The sequence below is a fragment of the Pseudonaja textilis genome, chromosome 4 (genome assembly GCF_049901715.1).
Source record: "Pseudonaja textilis isolate UNSWEBS1 chromosome 4, rPseTex1.2, whole genome shotgun sequence".
NCBI classification, from domain to species: Eukaryota; Metazoa; Chordata; class Lepidosauria; order Squamata; family Elapidae; genus Pseudonaja; species Pseudonaja textilis.
In genome coordinates, this window is record NC_141993.1 from 82,265,357 (window position 1) to 82,287,557 (window position 22,201).

The window sequence follows — 22,201 nt, forward strand, 5'->3', positions numbered from 1 at the left end:
CAACGGGGAAGCCCGGTTCACTTAACGACCAGGTTTCTAACTTGTCAACTGTGGTGATTCACTTAACAACTGTGGCAAGAACGGTCGTAAAATGGGGCAAGACTCACTTAACAAATGTCTCACTGAACAACAGAAATTTGGGGGCTCAATTGAGGTCGTAAGTTAAGGACTACCATATATACCATAGTTAAGCAGATCAGGACTTATTACAATGTGGGACACCTCTCAAAACACCGCGCTTGCGTCACTGATAGACGCATGCGCTTTGGAAACCGATCGGTGCCTGTGATTGGATTTCCCTCCCCCCCCCCCACCCCCCCAAAAAAAAACCTCCCTGCGCGCGGCTCTCTTTTTCCCAACTGCCGCTCCTGGGTCTGCATCCGGGGTCGCTTCCTTTCGCTTCCTGTTCGGGGGGAAGGGAGGGGCGTAGGTGGATGTTTTTGTTTGTTTGTAAGGCGGACCGAAGGCGGAAGGAAGAAAAGCAGGGAAAAGGGGAGGGGAGGCGGGAAGAAAAGAAAGAAAAGGAAGAGAAAAGCTCCAATGGAAAAGCGAGCCCCCGGCGCTGGTGCGCGTGCGCGGCCGCAGGGCCCCGTCCGCTGAAAGGAGAGCGGGAGCGCGCGAGCGGCGCGCCCGCGGCTCTGTCAAACAACCAGGGCGGCGAGAGAGCGAGAGCGCGCACCGCCGGCCCGCCCCCCACGGACCCGCTGGAACCTTCGGAGGAGCGGGCGACCACGGGCGGCGTCTGAGGGAAGTGGGGTGAGGGACTCGCCCCCGGACGCCTCGGCTCCGGTCCACGCGAGGCCGGCCAAGGTGAGTAAACCGGCGAAGTGATGAGGGTCCGCAGCCGGGAATCGAGGTGAGGGGTAGGTTGGCGGGAGGAGACGTCCGCAGTGGCGGAAAGGGGTTTTCGTGGGCTGCCGGGTTCCCCTTCTTCGGCTTGGTGGGAGAACCGGCGGCGCTCTAAACCCGGAGCTTTGGGCGACGAATGGCGGGGAGGGTCCGAGGGGAAGCCCAGGCAGGGGAAGCCCAAGCAGGGAGCCCCGGTGGGTCGCCTCCTCCCCTCGGTTAAACTACGGCGGGCTCCAACCTCCCTCGCTTAATTCACCACATAAAACCTCGGGGCTTCGTCCACCTCACCTCCCTTCATCTTATTGCCCTCTTTTCGCACCTGCTGAAAAAAACGAAAGCTATTTTCAGCCTTTAAAACAAATCTGCATACAGCGCCCAGAAGAGTTACAGGTACTCCTCGACTTACAACACCACCTTTGGTGGTTCGAAGTTATGGCGGCACCTGAAAGGGGGAAGTGACTTATGACCATGTTTCACACTTATGACCGTTGCCGCATCCCCAGGGTCACACGATTTACGTTCAGATGCTTGACAGCGGACTCACATTTATGACGGTGGCGGTGTCCCGGGGTCACGTCGATCCCCTTTTGCGACCTTCGGATGAGCAAAGTCAACGGGGAAGCTGGATTCACTTAACAGCCATGTTGCTGATTTAAGTACTATGGTGATTCGCTTAGCAAATGTGGTGAGAAAAATTCATAAAATGGGGAAGAACTCAACAGATTTCTCACTCAACCACATAAATGTGGTTTGTGGTCGTAAGTTGAGGACTACCTGTACATAGCTGTGGCTGGGAAATCTCATCTGCACCCCCCGCACTGGAACTATTGTCCCCAGCTCATCCTTTGTATATTTTAATACATTTTAATTCCATCCTGATTTCAAGATGCTCAGGGTCTTCTTCCTGGCCTACTTTCAACATTTCTCTGAAATAGACCTTTCCCACGGACTTGTTTGAAAAGGTCGGTAAAAAGGAGCTAAGCTGAGACTTTCCAAACTTTGTAACACACTACTGTGTCTCCCGAAAACAGCAAACAAGTTTGTGTGACGCTCCTATGAATATTAATGATTTTATTGACTTGATGTTCAGCAAGAAGCAAACATGCCATTTATTTTTAGGAGTGGTTTTATTTATTGTGCTTCAGTCAATTTATATGGCTGTCCATCTCATGAGAGCAACTCTAGCTGGCTAATATAAAATTAAAATTCAATAGAGAAAGAGCAATAACAATAAATATACAAAGAGTGGTAGCTGAGGGCAACAACAGTCACCATAATAGCATTGATCTCACAGACCTCTATACTTCAATAAAAGTAGATACAGCTGTGCAACTTTCTAAAAAAGAATAAAAATACTGAACTTCATTATCACATTCCTACAACCACTGCAAAGAATATTTGTTAGAATAGTTGGTTCCAATTTTGATGACAATAGATCATCAAAAACTGAAAATGTGTAAACATATGCTTTTGGCCATTTCATTTACATTAATAATCTCTCTCTGTGAAATACTTTAAAACTGTCATAACCCTTAATTTGAGAATTCTTGGGTTATCTATGTTCCTTTTGTCTGGTTTTTGAAACTCGCCACCGATAATTCTGCATTTCTAGTAATAATATCAATAGTAGAATTTCATGCTGTTATTTTTTCTTATTCTTTTGCTTTCTTTTTTCTTTTGCTTTCTTTCCATATCACTATTTCCCTCTTTGAACAATATTAAAGACCATTTCTATAAGAAAGCCAAAAGGGTGGTGGAAACTTCTAAGGTAAATAAGTTTACAATGCAGTGTTTTCAGCCTTCCCTAAACTGATCCCTTCAAGATAAGTTAACCTTTCAACTCTGATAATACCTGGGTAATATGCCTGCAAACTGAGAATTGTGGGAGTTGATCCAGTCACATCCAGAGTATCACATTAAAGAAGACTGTTCTATTTGGGATTACAAAATGTCAGTGGAAGATTATGATCCAGTAAACATGTAGTAATCAAATTGTAGACACGTTAACTCAAGAGCACAGCTTAGTTTTGTATAGGGCTAATACATACTGTGGACATGCCTTCCTTTTGGTTATTCCTCCATGCTCTTTCATATCAGATTTTTGATGTTTATTTGTATTCTGCCTTTATTGTTTTTAGAAACAACTCAAGGCAGCAAAATTTCCAACACACTTTCCTCCTCCTATTTACCAATATGAACGCATTTTCCTCCTCTCCAAATGTGATTGGGGGCAGCGAGGTTGTCAGTCCCTATTTCTTTACCTACACTCTGCCATGTGATGGCCTCCTTGTTTTCCTGTTTCCTGGATCTTCTATTTCTATGGGCTGTTCCTCCCCAATCCTGTTTTTGTACCTTTTCCCCTTCTCTCGGGATTGTCATGTTTATATCCTTTACAATCTCTCTTTCCTTTTTACAAAAGCAGTTGTAGATGAATAGAATCCCCCTCCCCCCCCCCCATTTTTTTAGCTATGTAGAATACCTGGCTGCCTAGCTAATATGGTTGGGGAAAACAGTAAAAACTGGAACATTGCAAATATTGTTTATTTATAAGTACAGTTTTCAATAACAACAATCTGTCCCTTGCCATTTAGAGTGTTTCCATTTGCGTAAACAAACCTGAGTAATCTCAGTCAGACTAGTAGGACAAAAATGTAGTTGATTACACCTTGCTCCATTTATTATTGCAGCAGTCTGGAATTCACTCTTGTGATTAACATAAGATGAGAGGAATATGGTTTCCATAAACACCGAGAGCTGCTTATTGAAACATTGACTTGAAAAAAACACATTTAGAAAGGCTTTAGAAAGAAGATATGGTATCAAAGGCAAACCTTATCAGTGAATGTATTTATAAATATCTCAGAACCACATTCATTCCCATTCTTAAATTATATCATTAAATATATTCAAGCTACCTGAAAGAAACAAATTATTGTAAGAGCCATGGTGGTGCAGTGGTTAGAATGCAGTATTGCAAGCTAACTCTGCCCACTGCCTGGAGTTTGATCCTGACTGCTCAAAGTTGACTCAGCCATCTATCCTTCTGAGGTCGGTAAAATGAGCACCCAGATTATTGGGGGCAGTGTGCTGATTGTGTAAACCACTTAGAGAGAGTCTGTAAAGCACTATAAAGCGGTATATAAATCTAAGTGCTATTGCTATTGTATAATGAATATTTCCTATTGTTGCATAACTCAGAACCTGGCACTGGAGGAAAATCTCTTTACAGTAGTTTTATAGACCTACTTTATATTTTAACAAATCATGATGTGTATGTAGATTGTATACTTTATTAGTATATTGTATGCACATTTATTGTCATCTTCAAGTGGAAGACTTATAATCAAAATCTCACTCACTTAATACTGCTGCTGTTATCCATATAATATAAGTACAAAACACTGTGTTCCCATAATATATAAACTGGTATTGTTTGGCTTAACTGTCTTTTTTATGCATATTAATTGTAGATAATATTTTACTTAATAGAGCTAATTCATAGATGTAAATATTTAATTAACTTCAGGTTGTCCTTGACTTACAATCAGTTGTTTTGTGACAGTTCAAAGTTATGATGTCTCACACACACACACACACACACACACACACCCCCAAAGATACTTATGACCTGGTTTTGGATGTCTGACTGCTACTATCCCATGGTCATATGAATGCAATTCAGGCATTTGGAAGCCAGCCTGTGTTTACAGCTGTTAGCAGTGTGCCACAGTCATGTGACTGATTTACAATGTTTTTGCCAATAACTGATATTTTTTTCTGCTTTTCAGCAAAAATGCACCATGGCGAGCAGTGGGTTTATTTAATGGCTACAGTTTTGCTTAACAGTCTTGCTGATTCACTTAACAACTGCTGCAACAAAGTTGTAAAATTGGATCAGTCACTTAGGTAACCAGCTTTAGGACCATCACAACTTACAACCATAATGTAAGTCAACGACTATTTGATGAGAATACTGTTAAAGTATCTAGTATAAAAACATAGGAGAAATGAGCTATCTAACCCCAAGCTGAATAGAGAATAGCAAAGAATACACTGTGGGACTTAAAAAATGTAAATTCATATGACTAATTCCAACCCTTCCACATTGCAATTTTCATTAATTTGGAAAGCAGCCTTACAATCATTTTTACTGCTATCACCCTTAGAATACTGAGAACATATAGATGTCTCTTTGAATCCATGTTTACTTCAGCTGACCAATATAATGGCACAAAGTTGTCATTTGGTCAGTGCCCTATCTTTTAAGCTACCTCAGCCCTTCCCTTAATAATAATCTCATCATCAGCATTTAACACAGAAAAGAAAATATATTGCAGATTTATTTTTTTTCAACGAGACTTGCTCTATAGGTTTTAGGGTTTTTTAAAAATAATGTTTTACCAATTTGCTTGGAATCATTGTGACCAGATAATAATTTCTCAGATCTTCTCAGGTCCCTTTTTAAACAGGGATGGAACATTGATTACTCTCTGGTACTGAGCCCTGTGTTGAGTACAAATTGCACATTTTTTCTGTGATGCTAGTGAGTTCACATTTGAATTCTTTTAAAAACTCAGGACTCTATGATTGATTGTTATGGTTGATTGCCCCAAGTTCTAAAACATAGATGGAATAATTTGGTACACTGAAAAGAAGAATTAATACTGTAGTAAAATATATCTGATTATCAGTAAAGAACGTCTGAGCACAGTTATGATATTCTACAAATATCTTTCTCTAGCAGTGTAAGTGATAGAACTGTATGGTAGTAATGTATATTTTGAGCATCAGTGCTAGTTACTTGATACTCATAAATTTATTTCTTAACAGAAAATGTTTTCTTTATTATATATTTCCTGAAACAAGACAAATTTCAGTGTTACACTCTCATACTCATGTTCACTCTGGTGTGATAATACTCTGAAATGTTTAATACATAAGCTCTAAGTATATTTCCATCTTAATAATGTGTATATTCAATACACTTTTCTCATTGTGTTAAGGGATAATACATTTTATTGCATTGCCTTACTTGTACACAATATTTAGATTAATACTGGATACCAGATAGAAGTCTTCGAATTGTAACAAGAAAGTTGGCCCTGACAATACAGAAATTTGGGAAGGTTGGTGCAGAGACCAAAACAACATTGCAGTGATTTGGTAATTCTATAAACATTTGTGCAAAGCTAGGTATCTGCCCTCCAAAATACCAAACCATCAAAGATTAATTCACTTCCAACTTCATCAGTATTTCAGAAAGTTCTTAAAAATCTTTTCAAAACCTGTGGTCTGAAGGTTGGGCAAACCCCTCTATGTGATTCTGTTAATACTATTTATTCTACATCATATCCTAAAATCACCACCCTGAATCACAGTTACAAGATGCTGCTACATAAATTAGTATAATAAATAAACAAACCAAAGAATTGTTCCTTACATTTTTAAAGCTGGAACAATTGTGAGCCTGGGGATTATCTTTCTTCCTTTTAGCAAATGTTAAATTGCTTATTTTAAGAACAGCTGTCCTTTCATAAGAGGAACTATAGTTTAGTAAGAGATTAAATACAGAGTAACATAGTAACAAGTTCTTCTTACATGTTTGTTTCATCTAGGCATACTAACAGAAACTTTCTGTTTCAATATATAATGTCATTACCAAAAGGTAACTGGTTCCAAAGTAGAAATTAATCTTTTTAAAGCACTTTTCAGAGGAATTCTATAAAGATGAAAAACAGACTACAAAACAGCTCTTTCCCTACCTGCAAACTGAATATTATAAGTCCAATTCAAAAAGGAAGTATAGGGGAAAAAAACAAACTCTTCTTAAAACTGAAGGGTCAGATAAAGGTTTTTATTCAACACAGGTATAAATGTAGAGGTCATCCTGTCCAGAAACCTTTTTATTAAAAAAATAGACAAGATGCAGACTCAGGAATATATTCTAAATGAAATCAATAGCTCTTATTTTTAAAGTGAAATTGCATTTGAGACTTAATAAAAAATAGAGCAGAATGTGTTGCCAATATGTTTTATTTCAATTCCATGACTGATTTTGTGAGTTTTTTGTGGCAGTTGTTAAGTAATTCATCACAGTTGTTAAGTAAACACAATGGATATCAAGCAAATGCAGCAGTCAAGCGAATACCTGCAGTGGGTATTTTTTCCTGGATAATGGAAGTAAATGCCAGTTTCCGGCAGAAAATATTGTAAATTGAACTGACGGTGGGACGTTGCAAATGGCCATAGATACGGGTCATTTGCCAATCACCCAAAATGTAATCACATGACCACAGGAACTTTGAATCCAGGTCATAAGTAGCTGAGGAACTCCATCATAACTTCAAACAGTTGCTAAGTGACTGATCATAAGTTGGGGGTTATCTGTAATGTATTAATATTGTTCATTGACAATTTCAGTATAATTACAAATCTACATTTGATCTAGACATAAAGATCGCCAAATAGAAAAAAATCAGTTGTTTAACATTGGATGACTTAATTATTCAGAAGTAATATCAAGTCACTTTCACAGGGGTAAAAAATGCTTGCCTGTGTGAAATAGCTGCTTCATATGCCAAAGATTCCAAAGCCAAAAGAACAAAATGTTTTCATCTTTTTCTTGAGCATCGTAGTCCAAAACACAGTGGAAGAACTGGCAGGGTTGCTAATCTGCTCACTTTGTGGCTTTGCTAATCTGTTGCATTGTAAGAGTGGCACTATTAGAATCTGGATGTTCCAAACCATAAAAAGAACTGCATGCTAAAATACCGATAATTCTACAACTAAATCACAATCATTATTTCTAAAAATGTACAAGAAATGCCTGTAAACATGTTTTAGTAAATATGAGACAAGATGTAAAATAGTAAAATGAAGCTGAGAACTCCATGTTTACTCAGCATGTGGTAGATTTACATTACATTACATACCAAATACAGATGTGTAGTCACCTGGAAGCCTAAAGGGAAGATAACAGTGATGATGGACAATGACCAATTGAATTATCTTTTAATTTTTGTATTTTTTTAATTGTTGACTTATTAAGTCCCCCCCTCCCCAACAAATTAAAATAAGCTTTTCCAGAAGGAAAAATACATCTTTAAAAATCTAGATTTGAATAAGCTACATTGGTATTCTTAGGGAAAGATAAAGCTAATTTGGGATTAATAATGATAGTGTTATACAAAATTTATTTATTTTCAAACTTCTCTAATCTGAAATTTTGTGAAATGTCCTGTGTTGAACTGCTGTTTCTACACTTTGGAAGTCTTTTGTACTTGCAAAGCAATCATAATGGGCTTTGAAATATCTTGAGAAGAATTATTTTACACTCAAAATTGTAGCTTTGTACTGTTTGAAATTCCATGCTTAAATCATTTTGAAAAATGAGGTTGAAGGGGTTTTTTAGGGGGGAGGCAGAGACTAAAATTAGTGGCAGGGAGCAACTGTACCAGTTTTTTTTTCAATATTGTTTGGTTCCTAATCATATCGTCAAGGTTGCCAGTTTCTTAAAACATCAGACATGATCCTAGCTCAAAAAAGTTGAGGACCACTGCTTGAGACAATTTCTTGCAGTGGCAGAAGTGGCTCTAGATAGAAATACAGTGCAGAAGCTTCCTTTTATGAATTTTTGTAAGGAATTATATTGCATTATACAAAGAAAAAGAGAGTGGGAATGTTGAGGTTGTATGAACAAAGTTCTTGAGTACCAGCAGCAGTGTCAAAGAGGTATCAGAATCTTATCAAATCAGAGCTGGACTGGCAGCTTGCTACTGGGTTGGAGCCAGGATTTTGAATGCTCATAGAAACTGAAGTGTCTGTAGCTCCTGCAGCAAAGTTGGTAACAAACCTTTCTCTCTCAGAGGTGGAGAACATGGTGGGTGAAGCAGTGAGGGTTTTGCAGATTTATTTACCAAGCATTTTGGGTGAGTTGGTGTATTGGGAGTGCTAGCAGTAGAAGTTTGTGTAGATGTGTTGGCTTGGAGCAGTTTGAACAATAGGAGCAGGTCTGGGATAATATCAGCCCAAGACTTGTAGCTGTCCTGATGGTGGATGTCAGTTGATGTTGCCACCATAATTTCTCACTTGTAGTCTGTTAGAGAAGAGGACAAATGGACATTGGCCATTTGGAACATCAACTATGGAATGAGATCTGATTTGATGCTACCTGAAAAAATCAGTTTGGACTGCACAACTATAAGACTAAGTACAATTTGTCTTTATTGGTAGAGTTGGAGTGGTGGGGAAGTGGACAATTTCTCTCCCAAGTGAAGGAGTAAACTCCATCCCTTTTCTTTAGTATTGGAATTTGCCAAATGGAACAGATGCGATATAATCTGAGAACAGGGGACGTTAAGACCTGTCTTTTGTTATGGTCAGTCCCATTGCTGCAGAGCCTCTCTTCCCCCTCTTCCAGAAGTACAGACCCAACTGATCTGCCTATTCTAGGGATGTGATACATCTGCTTGGTTTCCAGAGAGCATCTGGTTTGTTTCATTAGCAAATGGTGACAGTATGACCTGGAATTGCAATTTTCCTAAACATATCCTACAACTTGACATTGTTGACATAATCAAGGGCTTTTCTGTAATCATTGAAGCATACCCTGACTTTTACTTCGTACTCTTTGGCTTTCTCAGTTTGTCAGTTGGCATCATCAGTAACACTGCTTGTTCCTCAAGCCAATTTGAACATTTGGTGTTTTGTTTGTTTGTTTATATTTCATACTTCTTAAGCACCCATCTCCCTCAGAGTGGAGTTCTGAGTGATATACAATCTTACTTTCCATACATTTTTAAAGTTCATTTTAGAGGTCATAATATTTATTGGCTATTGCTTTTCTTCTTAACAATTTCTGCCATTTGATCTGTGATTTATTTTGCATTCTTGTGTCTCTATATCTGTTTTTTCATATTCATCCCTAACAACTTATTTCATTTCATTCCACAGTTCTCTGGTCAATGGACTTTAAAACAATTCCTAATGTTCTTCTTGAACATGCTAGGTATGCAATGAAATTCATATCATGAAAACTGGTTGGTTTTCTTCTTCCACTTTAGTTGACCTGGAACTTGCACATGAACTGTTCCACTGCCAAATCCTGGTAACCTCTTTGCTGTAAAACTCTGCTTTTCTATTCCATTGTACAGTATAATACAGCCAAATTGATTTCTCAATATTTTTTCTGGTGATGGTACATGTAGAAGACTGGAAATGTTGTTGAAGACTATATTAGCAACGAAGAAATAACTGGATTGGCAGAATTTAAGTCATTCCCCTGTTTCATTTCCAATATCATGCAATCCAACTATGTTTTCCTGTTCATATTTTCAGCTTTGGCATCCCAATCTTCAACCACAAGCAGCACAACCTGCTTGAAAGTTCTGTTGAACATGATTGAACTTGAAAATCATCAACCTGTTTTTTTCTTCTGCACCAGCAATTGAATCATAAACTTGGATAATCAACATATTAATGGGTTTTCCAACAGGTCAACTGATAATATTCATTCATTGACTGCATTGTGTCCAAGTACTGTCTTGCTTTATCTTTCCTGCTATAAAAGCAGTCCTCTTCTTCCTTCTATGTGTATATGTGTGTGTGTGTGTTCTAAGTAATAAATAGTTCTTTCAGTAATTTACTTATCAAACGTGTCCAGTTCCAGTTTTCAGTTTACTGATGCCTGTCAAAATGTGGCCAGTTCATTTCATTTTTCATTATGTTAAGCTTTCCCATGTTCATACTTCTTATTTTCCATGTTTCCACTATAAATCTGTTTTTGTACCTTTGAAACTTTTTTTCCTGCATTGCAATAGCAGCAGCCAGAGGCCCTGAAGGCTTTAGACTAACAATTCTGAAAGATCGTCTGCTGTTCCTCAATAGTATGTCCAACCTGTGGAGTTCATTGTCCACTATATCTGCAATCACTTTATATTGTTGATCCATATAATTTTCTTGATAAAATCCCGGATTGGATTACTGATAATCCTGATTTAGCTATCACAATTAGGATCAGGAATTTGCTCACTGAGTGAAGCGGTTGCTGAGTGAAACTATGACTATGCTTTATGATCTTTCTCAGATTTCCTTTGTTTTACAGACCTGCAAAGATTGTAAATGTGATTTGTTATAAAGTTATTTTTATCATCACAGCCATTTTCACTAAAATGATTTTCCAACTCCAACTTTCTATATGCTTGCTTTATCTAAACAGCTGGGGTGACTTTAGCATCTTGGGTAATCCTGTTGGAATTATATAAACTCCCAACATTTTTCACTTATCCCTCTCAGGAATTTCTCCCCACCTCCACAATAAGTCCAGACAGTGGAAGGGATGTTTTTACATAGAAAAAGATCTGGTATTTTCAGTAAATCCTGAAACAGTCTAATTACAATCCCACCTGTGATAGCTGTCCTGTACATTGCATTCTGTGTTTCTGTATTTACTGATGTGGGTTATTAATATATTTTTCATTATATTCCAATTTCTGAATCCTTTTCTGAGCTTCACATAACGTTGCTTAATCAACAAATAATATATTTTACATGTGCATAGTTTGTATTTTGTAACATATTTCATTAAGTAATTTAATGTAAAAATATAAATTCATACATATCAAATTAAGTCTTATATATGACACTAAAGAAGAGGCAATAAGGAAGGGATTACAAATTTTAGGGAAATGTGAAAGAAAGATGAAAGTCAGCTCAGTCTCTGAAGTTTGTTTTTTTAAGGAACTTCAGAAAACAGAAGTGACAGGTTACTAAGTACCTTGTAAATGTATATTGATATGTATTGATTGATTGGATTCTTAAGGCTGGCCAACTCCCAGAAGACACTTTCTATATTTAGGATATCAGCTTTAATCAACAAATAAATTGGAACAAAAATTAATGCTATGCTATGAGGTATAAAACGGAATCTAAGGTTACAAAGAAAAAAAAAATCTATGATCTCTGCCTTAAAATCCCTTCCCTATTTTATAGTATATAATATTTGAATGCAGTACTGCAGGGTAATTCAGCTTACTGCCAGGAGTTCAATCCTCACCGACTCAAAGTTGACTCAGCCTTCCATCCTTCTGAGGTCAGTAAAATTACCCAGATTGTTGGGGATGATATGCCAACTCTGAAAACCACTTAGAAAGAGCCATAAAGCATTATGAAACAGTATATAAGTCTAAGTGCTATTGCTATTACTATCTGAGTCCTTCTGTCTGTGTAGCATTCCATGATATTACTTGTTGAAATAATTCTTTTTTCTCTGTCTGTCTCTCTTTTCTAGGGTAGTTAAATGACTTGGACCCTTCAATAGCTATGCTGAATTTAATTATAAGTTTAGTGTTTTCAGTAAAAATTCAAACAGTATGATGTCCAAAAGTTGAGAAGAAGTTCATATAAAGATTGTAGAATGTTTCTGCATGATAGAAAAAATCCATTCCTATATTGTAACAATTGGATAACAGAGAACTTTCCAATAATGTGACCATCATGTGAAGTAGGGAGCTGTGTGGGATCTCCCTGTTCAAAAATAATACTTGCAGGTACGTTTTTCTTTTATTTGCTTGTTTATTTCTCTTCCAAACCCACCAGTCTGCAAGTACTGTGATTTTGTTTAGGGACAATGAGAAAGTCAGCAGAAACAAATAAGATATGTGACAAACATTCAAATGCTGCTGTACCTTAATTCCAAGCATAATTAAAAAAAAGCTTTAGGATTTAAAAAAAAACCCTGTTTCTAGGGAATCTTTTGAAGAGTTGATATCCTGACGAACAAAAAGATTATGGCTGAAGTTTGTATGTGACTTTATTGGAGTAAACACAATTTTTTCAACTGGAGATATTAATTGGGGACAGTCCAAAAATAAATTAGACTTTGCCTTTGTTGAATTCAAAATACACTGCTCAAAAAAATAAAGGGAACACAAAAATAAGACATCCTAGATCTGAATGAAATGTTCTTATTAAATACTTTGTTCATTACATAGTTGAATGTGCTGACAACAAAATCACACAAAAATTATCAATGGAAATCAAATTTAGCAACCCATGGAGGTCTGGATTTGGAGTTACACTCAAAATTAAAGTGGAAAAAAACACTACAGGCTGATCCAACTTTGATGTAATGTCCTTAAAACAAGTCAAAATGAGGCTCAGTAGTGTGTGTGGCCTCCATGTGCCTGTATGACCTCCCTACAATGCCTGGGCATGCTCCTGATGAGGTGGCGGATGGTCTCCTGAGGGATCTCCTCCCACACCTAGATTAAAGCATCCCCTAACTCCTGGACAGTCTGTGGTACAACATGGCGTTGGTGGATGGAGTGAGACATGATGTCCCAGATGTGCTCAATTGGATTCAGGTCTGGAGAACGGGTGGGCCAGTCCATAGCATCAATGCCTTCGTCTTGCAGGAACTGCTGACATACTCCAGCCACATGAGGTCTAGCATTGTCTTGCATTAGGAGGAACCCAGGGCCAACCGCACCAGCATATGGTCTCACAAGGGGTCTGAGGATCTCATCTCGGTACCTAATGGCAGTCAGGCTACCTTTGGCGAGCACATGAAGGGCTGTGCGGCCCCCTAAAGAAATGCCACCCCACACCATTACTGACCCCCTGCCAAACCGGTCATGCTGGAGGATGTTGCAGGCAGCAGAACGTTCTCCATGGCGTCTCCAGACTCTGTCACGTCTGTCACATGTGCGCAGTGTGAACCTGCTTTCATCTGTGAAGAGCACAGGGCGCCAGTGGCGAATTTGCCAATCTTGCTGTTCTCTGGCAAATGCCAAACATCCTGCATGGTGTTGGGCTGTAAGCTGTGGAAGTTTCTGACCGTTTGAGCAGCCACTTGCACATTTGTGGCCCGCTGGAGGTCATTTTGCAGAGCTCTGGCAGTGCTCCTCCTGTCCCTCCTTGCACAAAGGCGGAGGTAGCGGTCCTGATGCTGGGTTGTTGTCCTCCTACGGCCTCCTCCATGTCTCTTGATGTACTGGCCTGTCTCCTGGTAGCGCCTCCATGCTCTGGGCACTACGCTGACAGACACAGCAAACCTTCTTGCCACAGCTCGCATTGATGTGCCATCCTGGATGAGCTGCACTACCTGAGCCACTTGTGTGGGTTGTAGACTCCGTCTCATGCTACCACTAGAGTGAAAGCACTGCCAACATTCCAAAGTGACCAAACCATCAGCCAGAAAGCATAGGAACGGAGAAGTGGTCTGTGGTCACCACCTGCAGAACCTCTCCTTTATTGAGGATGTCTTGCTAACTGCCTGTGCTTTCCACCTCTTGTCTATTCCATTTGCACAACAGCATGTGAAATTGATTGTCAATCAGTGTTGCTACCTAAGTGGACATTTTGATTTCACAGAAGTGTGATTGACTTGGAGTTACTTTGTGTTGTTTTAGTGTTCCCTTTATTTTTTTGAGCAGTGTATTTCAATCCTTTGCATTTTTAAAGAAGATCCACTTTCAGTTTATATTAATCTTACGAACTTTTATTGTTTAGTGCAGAAATTCTCAAACTTGGATTACCTTGAGATCTGCTCTGCAAAATGTGCTAGAGTGATCAAGGTCTAACTTGAGAGACTTCAATTTAAAAATTCCATGAAGGAGGTCTGTTAAAGTGAATGTGAACTATATGTGTGAGAACTATCCCATGTGCATATAGCACAAACAAATTCTCTCACAGAACAGAAAACTATGAGTTTAAGACCATATGTGCTTACCACATGCAAATCTATTAGTTTCCTTATTACTTTATTAAAAATATAATCCAGAGGAACTACTAAGAACTGCATTTACCCTTGCATTTTGAATGGGTTTTTTTAGTAAAATAAGGGATTTACTTTATTCAAATATGGATATTCTTATAATTATAGCAAAATAATTAAAAACTGAAAACATACTACATTTCTATCCAGCGACTCAGGTTGCTGATTAAGCTATCATTGGAGGAGGTATTGGATAGGGAGGGGAGAATCTTATCCACTGCAACAAAAGTATGTCATGGTAAACTGCCTGGACTCTAACTTTTGCTCCAAAATCTGTTTATGGCCAGAACTGTATTGCTTTTAATTTCTGATAGAATAGCTGTATACCTCTTTCAGCCTACAGGAAAAACCTTAAAATCTGCCTATGCTGACTGGCATGGGGTCCACCTCTCCCTTCCAACTCCTTGTTGTTTGAGATTGTTTCAACTTTGTAATTTTAATCCATTTTTATAATTGTTGGATTTTGCTTTATCTCAATGTAAGCCACAAAAGTTGCCTGAACCATTGGGGGAGGGTTAATTTTAATTAATTATATAACTAATTAATTAGTTAATACCTACTTGCTCTACCTTTTTGTTCTGTTAAACTCTGTTTGGAAAATTTGTTGCCATTTCTGTTTCCTACTTTCTAGTTGGGTGGGTTTTTAGGACCCTGTTAGGCAGGGTGAAATACTTTGTCATTGCAAACATGCTCCTAGTCAAACATGGTTTGCAATATTATTAATTTTCCAATGAGCCATAGGTGGTACAATTAACCCAATTATGAAGACTGGAAGGAAAACTGTTGACAAATCTTGCATTCATTGTTGCAGTGCATAGTTCTGAAGGTGTGATATGAGATAAATTGTGATTGTAAAACATACATAAACCTATTTTTCTTTACTTAGTCTTTCCTACAGGAATCTACAATCATATTGTTTTTGATAATATTCAAAGAAGAGGCCTAACAAAATGCCTCCACGACCATCATCCGGTGAATTATGGGGCATGCACTTAATGCCACCAAAAATCCTAGTAGAATGTCTTCTACCTAATGGTATGATAGTGACTTTAGAATGCCTCCGTGAGGCCACCTTGTTAAATATTAAACATGAACTCTTTAAAGAAGCTAGAAAATACCCTCTCTATCAGCTCCTCCAAGACGAGTCATCTTACATTTTTGTAAGTGTTACCCAAGAAGCAGAAAGAGAAGAATTCTTTGATGAAACCCGGCGATTGTGTGATCTGCGACTCTTCCAGCCTTTTTTAAAAGTGATAGAACCAGTGGGCAACAGAGAAGAGAAAATTCTGAATCGAGAAATCGGTGAGGCTTGCTCTCTTAATTTATTGCAACTATACATATGATTTACTGTTTACTGCACCTATATATGATTTATTGCATGCAGTTTAAAATATTTACTGTATAAAGAAAGGTGTTTCACTTCCCTCCAGCCTCAGGGAGAGAAGATTCATATGATAGGCACTGTTAGTTTTCAGGAAATGTAATTGAATGATCTTTCACCTGATTTTAATTGGGTGAGGAGATACATTCTCTCTGTATACAAAATAATAATTTAGTTCTTATCTGAATGCTTCATCAACTGTGTTGACTGCCAGTCTTATAGCACAGTCTAAGATGGGGGTGCTAATCTTTAAATTACTTGGGGCAAGAATATTTCAAGGAACTGTCTGTGCATTTACTCTGGGTATTTGCAGTCTTAAGTGGCGGGCACTTTTAGAATAACTCAATGAAATGGTGATTTCTTCCATTCTATTAAGATAAATAAAGGTTTAATTGGAAAGGAAAAAGACAGGGCAGGGAAAGTTGATGCCTCTCAGGACAAAGAAGACTATAGGTAGTCCTTAACTTAGGACCATATTTGGGACCGGATTTTTGTTTGTAAGTCATTGCAGTTATAAGTCGGGATGCCCACATGCCTAGACCCAATATTCTCACCATATTTACAGTGGTGATTAAATGAATTGCATGGTTACAGGTCTGAATTACACATTAAGTAAATCATATGGTCACTAAGTAGATCCATTGTCCCAAATAGACACTTTTGCTGCACTCTGGGGGGGGGGGGAATGCAAATTGTGATCATGTGATTTCTAGGTATGGCAACCAGTCATAAAAGCAAGCTGCTTGTCGAGCCTCCCAAATGTGGACATGTGATAGAGATGTGATGCTTTATGAGCACCTTTTTCATGACTGTTAGAACTTTCAACAGTCATTAATGACAGTTGTAAGTCAAGGACTACCTGCATAAATCTGTAAATAAGCATGATGTCCTGTGTTTCCAAACAGAAACAATTTACCTTTGTTTTCTACATAATAGCAAGGTCCAAATACTATTAGATTCTCTGAGTAATTCTAAGTTCCTATGTTAGGGAAAGATTTGCTGATAAGAGAAAACATAAAACCACCAGAAGAACAAAACTGAAGAAGCTTCTTGGATGAGAAGCAAAATGTCTTCAAAGAAAGAAAAAAAACCAAGAAAGTCCAGTTGTCTTTTGAAAAAGCACCTTTGGGAAACCATGACTTAGATGACTAAGAATTTCCATAAACAGTAAAAGAACACCAAATGTATTATATCGGAGTAGTGGCATCAAGACTTTAAAACTGTTTCTTTATGCTCAAAATAGAACAAATTACTCCTTTTGACAAAATGAACCTGCTGTCACTGCAGTCCTGGAGCCATCCCATATTGAAGGGCAATGTGGTTGGCTTTTGGCTTTTAACAAGATGTGTGATTCTGGCTCTCACTGTATTCTAAGCCATGTTTATCGTGTAGCATTTTGTTTCACCCAGGCTTCTGTTTGTTTAACACATCTTGCTTAAAATACCTGGATTAGCACGACAGGGGGACACATTTCACATCTAGCTTGGACTGAAGAAACACCCCACCCCGCCCCCCCCAGTTTCACCACCTGGGGATAGTTGCAGCATGCTTGATATTCAAGCCCAGAGCTTGAGACCAGTGGTGGAGCCTTGCACTCTGGTGCAGTATCAAAGGAGGTGTTTTTCTTTTTAGGTTTTGCTATTGGAATGCCCGTTTGTGAATTTGACTTGGTGAAGGATCCAGAAGTTCAGGATTTCAGACGAAACATTCTTAATGTTTGCAAAGAAGCAGTAGAACTACGAGCTGCTAATGCCCCCCACAGCAGAGCCTTGTACGTCTGTCCCCCAAACATAGAATCATCTGACCTACCAAAGCATATATACAATAAACTTGATAAAGGTAAAGAAGGTGCATTAATTAATTGTTTCAGCATTCAGAAAATTGGGGTGATACTTTATGAATTTGTACCATAGATGGTAAAGCAAACTTTTGAGTGCACACCATGCTGGCCTCTGTCTGTAATAGATTTTATTTGATGTACACTGTCCACACATCAAAGTAATCTATTCAGTACAGGTAGTTTATTTTAAAGATATACCTTTAATTGTTTGGTGTAACCATTTCTTTTCAACATAAATAACAATCATGAAGTTTCCAGAAGTTTTTGTTATTGATTGTATAGTAAATCACCAATGAATTCAGCTGTTGTTTCCTAAGTGGAATTTAAATGTTGTAGCAAGATGGTAGATATCCTTCCCCTTTGCTTTTCTCCCCTCTCCCCATACCCCCCCGCATTCCAGTTCTGCCTTTTAGAGTCATTTGCATGCTGCTGGTACAATTTTAAACAAAAGGAGAAACGACCTGATACAATCAGTTCCCCTTCCTGTACAAACTGACTCTTTCTGTTCTGCAACAGCAATTTCACTTTCTCTCTCCCCTCCTTCCTTGTGCTACCTTCAGTTTGTTCTAAAACCAGAAAAGGTGCGGCACCTCTGGGTCCTAGGATCCTCCATCTCATCTGCCTCCTGCCGAATCTATCTTCTTACCCTGCTACAGTATACCAGTGTGCCAATTTATAATCCTGTTGCCTTTTTACTCGGGTTTCTAAAATTGTTACCATTATGGCAGAAAAAGATGCATAATATTTAGTGCTTTGGGTCTGTTCATTTTTTTGTTTTGTTTTAATATTAGGATATGTTGAAACAGTAACATAAAAGGGGCAGAGCTGTTCCCTTCTGTCTGCTGTTGCATGGTATGATGCCTAATGCAAACTGAACCAAATTTCTTTTTTTTTTTTCAGGTCAAATAATAGTAGTGATTTGGGTTATAGTCTCCCCCAACAATGACAAACAGAAGTACACCTTAAAAATCAATCATGATTATGTGCCGGAACAAGTTATTGCTGAAGCAATCAGAAAAAAAACACGTAGTATGTTGCTATCGTCAGAACAGCTGAAACTCTGTGTGTTGGAGTACCAGGGCAAATATATTTTAAAAGTATGTGGCTGTGATGAGTATTTGTTAGAAAAGCACCCACTGAGTCAGTATAAGGTAAGTAACATCAAGTATATTTTCAGAATGTCATTCATCCAAGCTGGAGTCAAGGAATTATGGGAAAACAGACCTGTGTACATAAAAAAATACAACTGATATTTGCATCAGGTGTAAAATATGCTCTGAAACTATTGTTATGTGTGTGTTATTTAACAGGTTTCCTGGGAAATTTCAGTTTCAAATATTACTTCATATAATGTATTGTTATAGAGTAGAAATCAGTCTTATTGACTCCAGCACCTGACAGGTCAACTGTTCAAAATAGAACGGTAACACTTTGTTTAATTTTAGCCTGAGTCATGCATGTTAGCTTCATTAGATGCTGATGTGTAGCCTTCTTGGCCCTAAATAGCAAAATCTTAGCAGTGCTGATATTGTGAACTTTCTAGCTAAGTAAAGACGATTCAGAAGAAGTATGTCCAGGACAGTCATTGTGCTTTTGTTTTGCTCTGCTTACCTATTTCAGTATATTCGGAGCTGTATCATGCTTGGCCGAATGCCCAATTTGATGCTGATGACTAAAGAGAGTCTCTATGCCCAGCTGCCATTGGATACGTTTGCAATGCCATCTTATTCTAGGCGTATTTCTACAGCTACTCCTTACATGAATGGGGAAGCTTCTGCCAAATCTCTCTGGGCTATTAACAGTCATCTGAGAATTAAGATTCTCTGTGCTACTTACGTAAATGTAAATATTCGGGACATTGACAAGGTAGGAGAATTCTGGATGTGTGAGTATGATTGTTGTGTTCTCAATTAGCAACATTAAAATATGTCTGATTCTGAATTATCTGTGAATTATCTAACAAAAACAATCTAATCAGAAATGGAAGTTGATTAGTAAATGTTTTGATGAGGGTGGCATGTGTACTTCTTATTGAAATTTATGTGTTTTAGTTCACCACTTCTTAAAACGCATCATCTTAAAACACATTTTGTTACAAACTTGTTTTTCCTTTGCATACTCATCCAAGTTTGAACTATATCAGAAATTTGGTAAACTTTTACACATGGTCTTGATTTTATTCTGCAGAGTTTTAATGCTTGCATTTACTCTTAAATGTGGTGGATTTCCAATATAAAATAAAACTAATATTGGAAAGTTCTTGTGTTAAAAATAACTTTATATTGGCCTGTACTTGCTAATTCTATTTAATTTGGGAGTTGCCCTTAATCGCCCTGAGTTATTTATAAAAATATTACAAGCAGGAAATACAAATAAATAAAATAAACATAAAAAATAATCAACCAATTGATTGATTTTCCGTGTACATTTTGCTTTTCTTGAATCAGTGTCAATTTTTAGTGCCTTTATGATTATGTTTATACTTTTTTTCAGATTTATGTCCGAACTGGTATCTATCATGGAGGAGAGCCTTTATGTGATAATGTAAATACTCAAAGAGTACCTTGCTCTAATCCCAGGTAAATGATACAAATGAAATAAAGAAAAACAAGCTAACTCTTTGTATTAACGGAGCACATCATGAAGATGAAATTCATGGATGTGTTTACTTACATCCAAGTGTAGAAGGATGGATGGCATGTTGTGGTATACTACTTTTTCACTTAAGAGTTGTGTCAACTAAAATTTGTGCTTAGTTTGATATTGTTTATATGAGCAAATTCAGATGATTAGATTCAAATTTTCTCTGTCAGAGTATGCTTAAGTAATTTATTCCCTTGCTCATTAAAAAATAATGAATTTGTCTCATGACATTGCACTTTACAATCGCATCACTTAGCAATAGAAATTCCTGTCCCAACTGAGGGCAAAAGCTAAAGAATACCTCTGGCTAGCACTAACAGCTGCATTCAAAATGGAATGTTCAGAATAGCCATTCCTGCAAATTTTCAGAAATTAAGTTAAAATTTGCCTAGGTTTTTAATAGCAGGATTAGCTCTTGTTGAAGTCAGCCCCTATGCCAGAGGTGTCAAATTTGTGACCCATGGGCCGGATGCATCATGTCCTGGCCACGCCCACACCCGGTTTAGCAAAGGGGGGGGAAAGTCGCAATATGTCACGTGATGACGCAATGACGTGAGTTTGACACCTCTGCCAGTTTACCACTGATTGTGCTGTATTTGCCCCATTAGAATTCTAAATAAGCTGCTTCAGTTCTACACAGAATGTAATCAGTAACAGCTAAAAGTCTTTGTTATCAATTTTTGATTTACCATGTCATTGAAAAATATTTGGCAATAAACTTATATCTCTTTCAGATGGAATGAATGGCTGCAGTATGAGATGCTTGTTCATGATCTTCCACGCGCTGCTCGGCTTTGCCTATCTATCTGCTCTGTTAAAGGCAGAAAGGGGGCAAAGGAGGTAAGATCCTTCTCATTGACTGTTAGAAATGAAATAGGGCAAACTGTTGTTTTAAAAATATTCTCAACATTTATACTGTTTGAATGATAAAAGTAGTATTGTTACTTATGTTTCCTCATTTATTTCTTTTAAAACTGAGCTTGCAATATCTTACTAATAGAGGAGACTAAACACTGATTGTTTGCTCTTTTGAAGGAGCACTGCCCATTGGCGTGGGGAAATATTAACATGTTTGATTATACAGACACTCTTGTTTCTGGCAAAATGGCTCTGAATCTGTGGCCTGTCCCCCATGGGTTAGAAGACCTTCTTAATCCCATTGGAGTCACTGGATCCAACCCAAATAAGGTAAATAATAATAATAAGGACACATAGATAGATAAAAACACCAAACTCAGTCCGAGCGTTTGACTGACTATGCAGCCAACCATAATAATAAAACCAGAGGAGAGTATAGAGTCGAAGACAAAGAATTGGAGACGATCAAAAAGTACCAAGATCTGAAAATCAAAGCTGAAAGACTATGGTATAACTGGAGAGAAGTTTAGTCTAGTGGTTAAGGCAGCAGGCTAGAAAGTCATGAGTTCAAGTCCCACCTTAGGCATGAAAACCAGCTGGATGACTTTCTCTTTCTCAGACCAACCCATCTTAGAGAGTTGTTGTGGAGAAAACAGGAGGAGGAAGGAATGTTCACCACCTTGAGTTACTTATAAAAATAATAAGGGCAGGATACAAATAAACAGATGGCCATGGTGGTCCCAATACTAGGTTATACCAAAACATATTGGACTTAGAAAATTTGTGCATTGAAAGAAAATTGCATCTGTCAATTATAAAAGGTCAAACTACTTGGCTCTGCACTTAAACTATTCCA

General features: G+C 38.0%; 1 protein-coding gene across 1 annotated transcript in view; it reads left to right on the plus strand.

Moving 5' to 3' along the window:
* Positions 1-405: 405 nt before the first annotated feature.
* The window catches only part of PIK3CA (phosphatidylinositol-4,5-bisphosphate 3-kinase catalytic subunit alpha), a 37,203-nt gene continuing 15,407 nt past the window's right edge, over positions 406-22,201 (plus strand). The window contains exons 1-9 of the mRNA XM_026705734.2: positions 406-810; positions 12,137-12,395; positions 15,510-15,925; positions 17,637-17,843; positions 18,745-18,995; positions 19,465-19,710; positions 20,338-20,423; positions 21,222-21,327; positions 21,523-21,675. Of these exons, the coding sequence (XP_026561519.1) occupies positions 15,574-15,925; positions 17,637-17,843; positions 18,745-18,995; positions 19,465-19,710; positions 20,338-20,423; positions 21,222-21,327; positions 21,523-21,675 (1,401 nt within the window). The 5' untranslated portion in view covers positions 406-810; positions 12,137-12,395; positions 15,510-15,573. The remainder of the gene's footprint in view (positions 811-12,136; positions 12,396-15,509; positions 15,926-17,636; positions 17,844-18,744; positions 18,996-19,464; positions 19,711-20,337; positions 20,424-21,221; positions 21,328-21,522; positions 21,676-22,201) is intronic.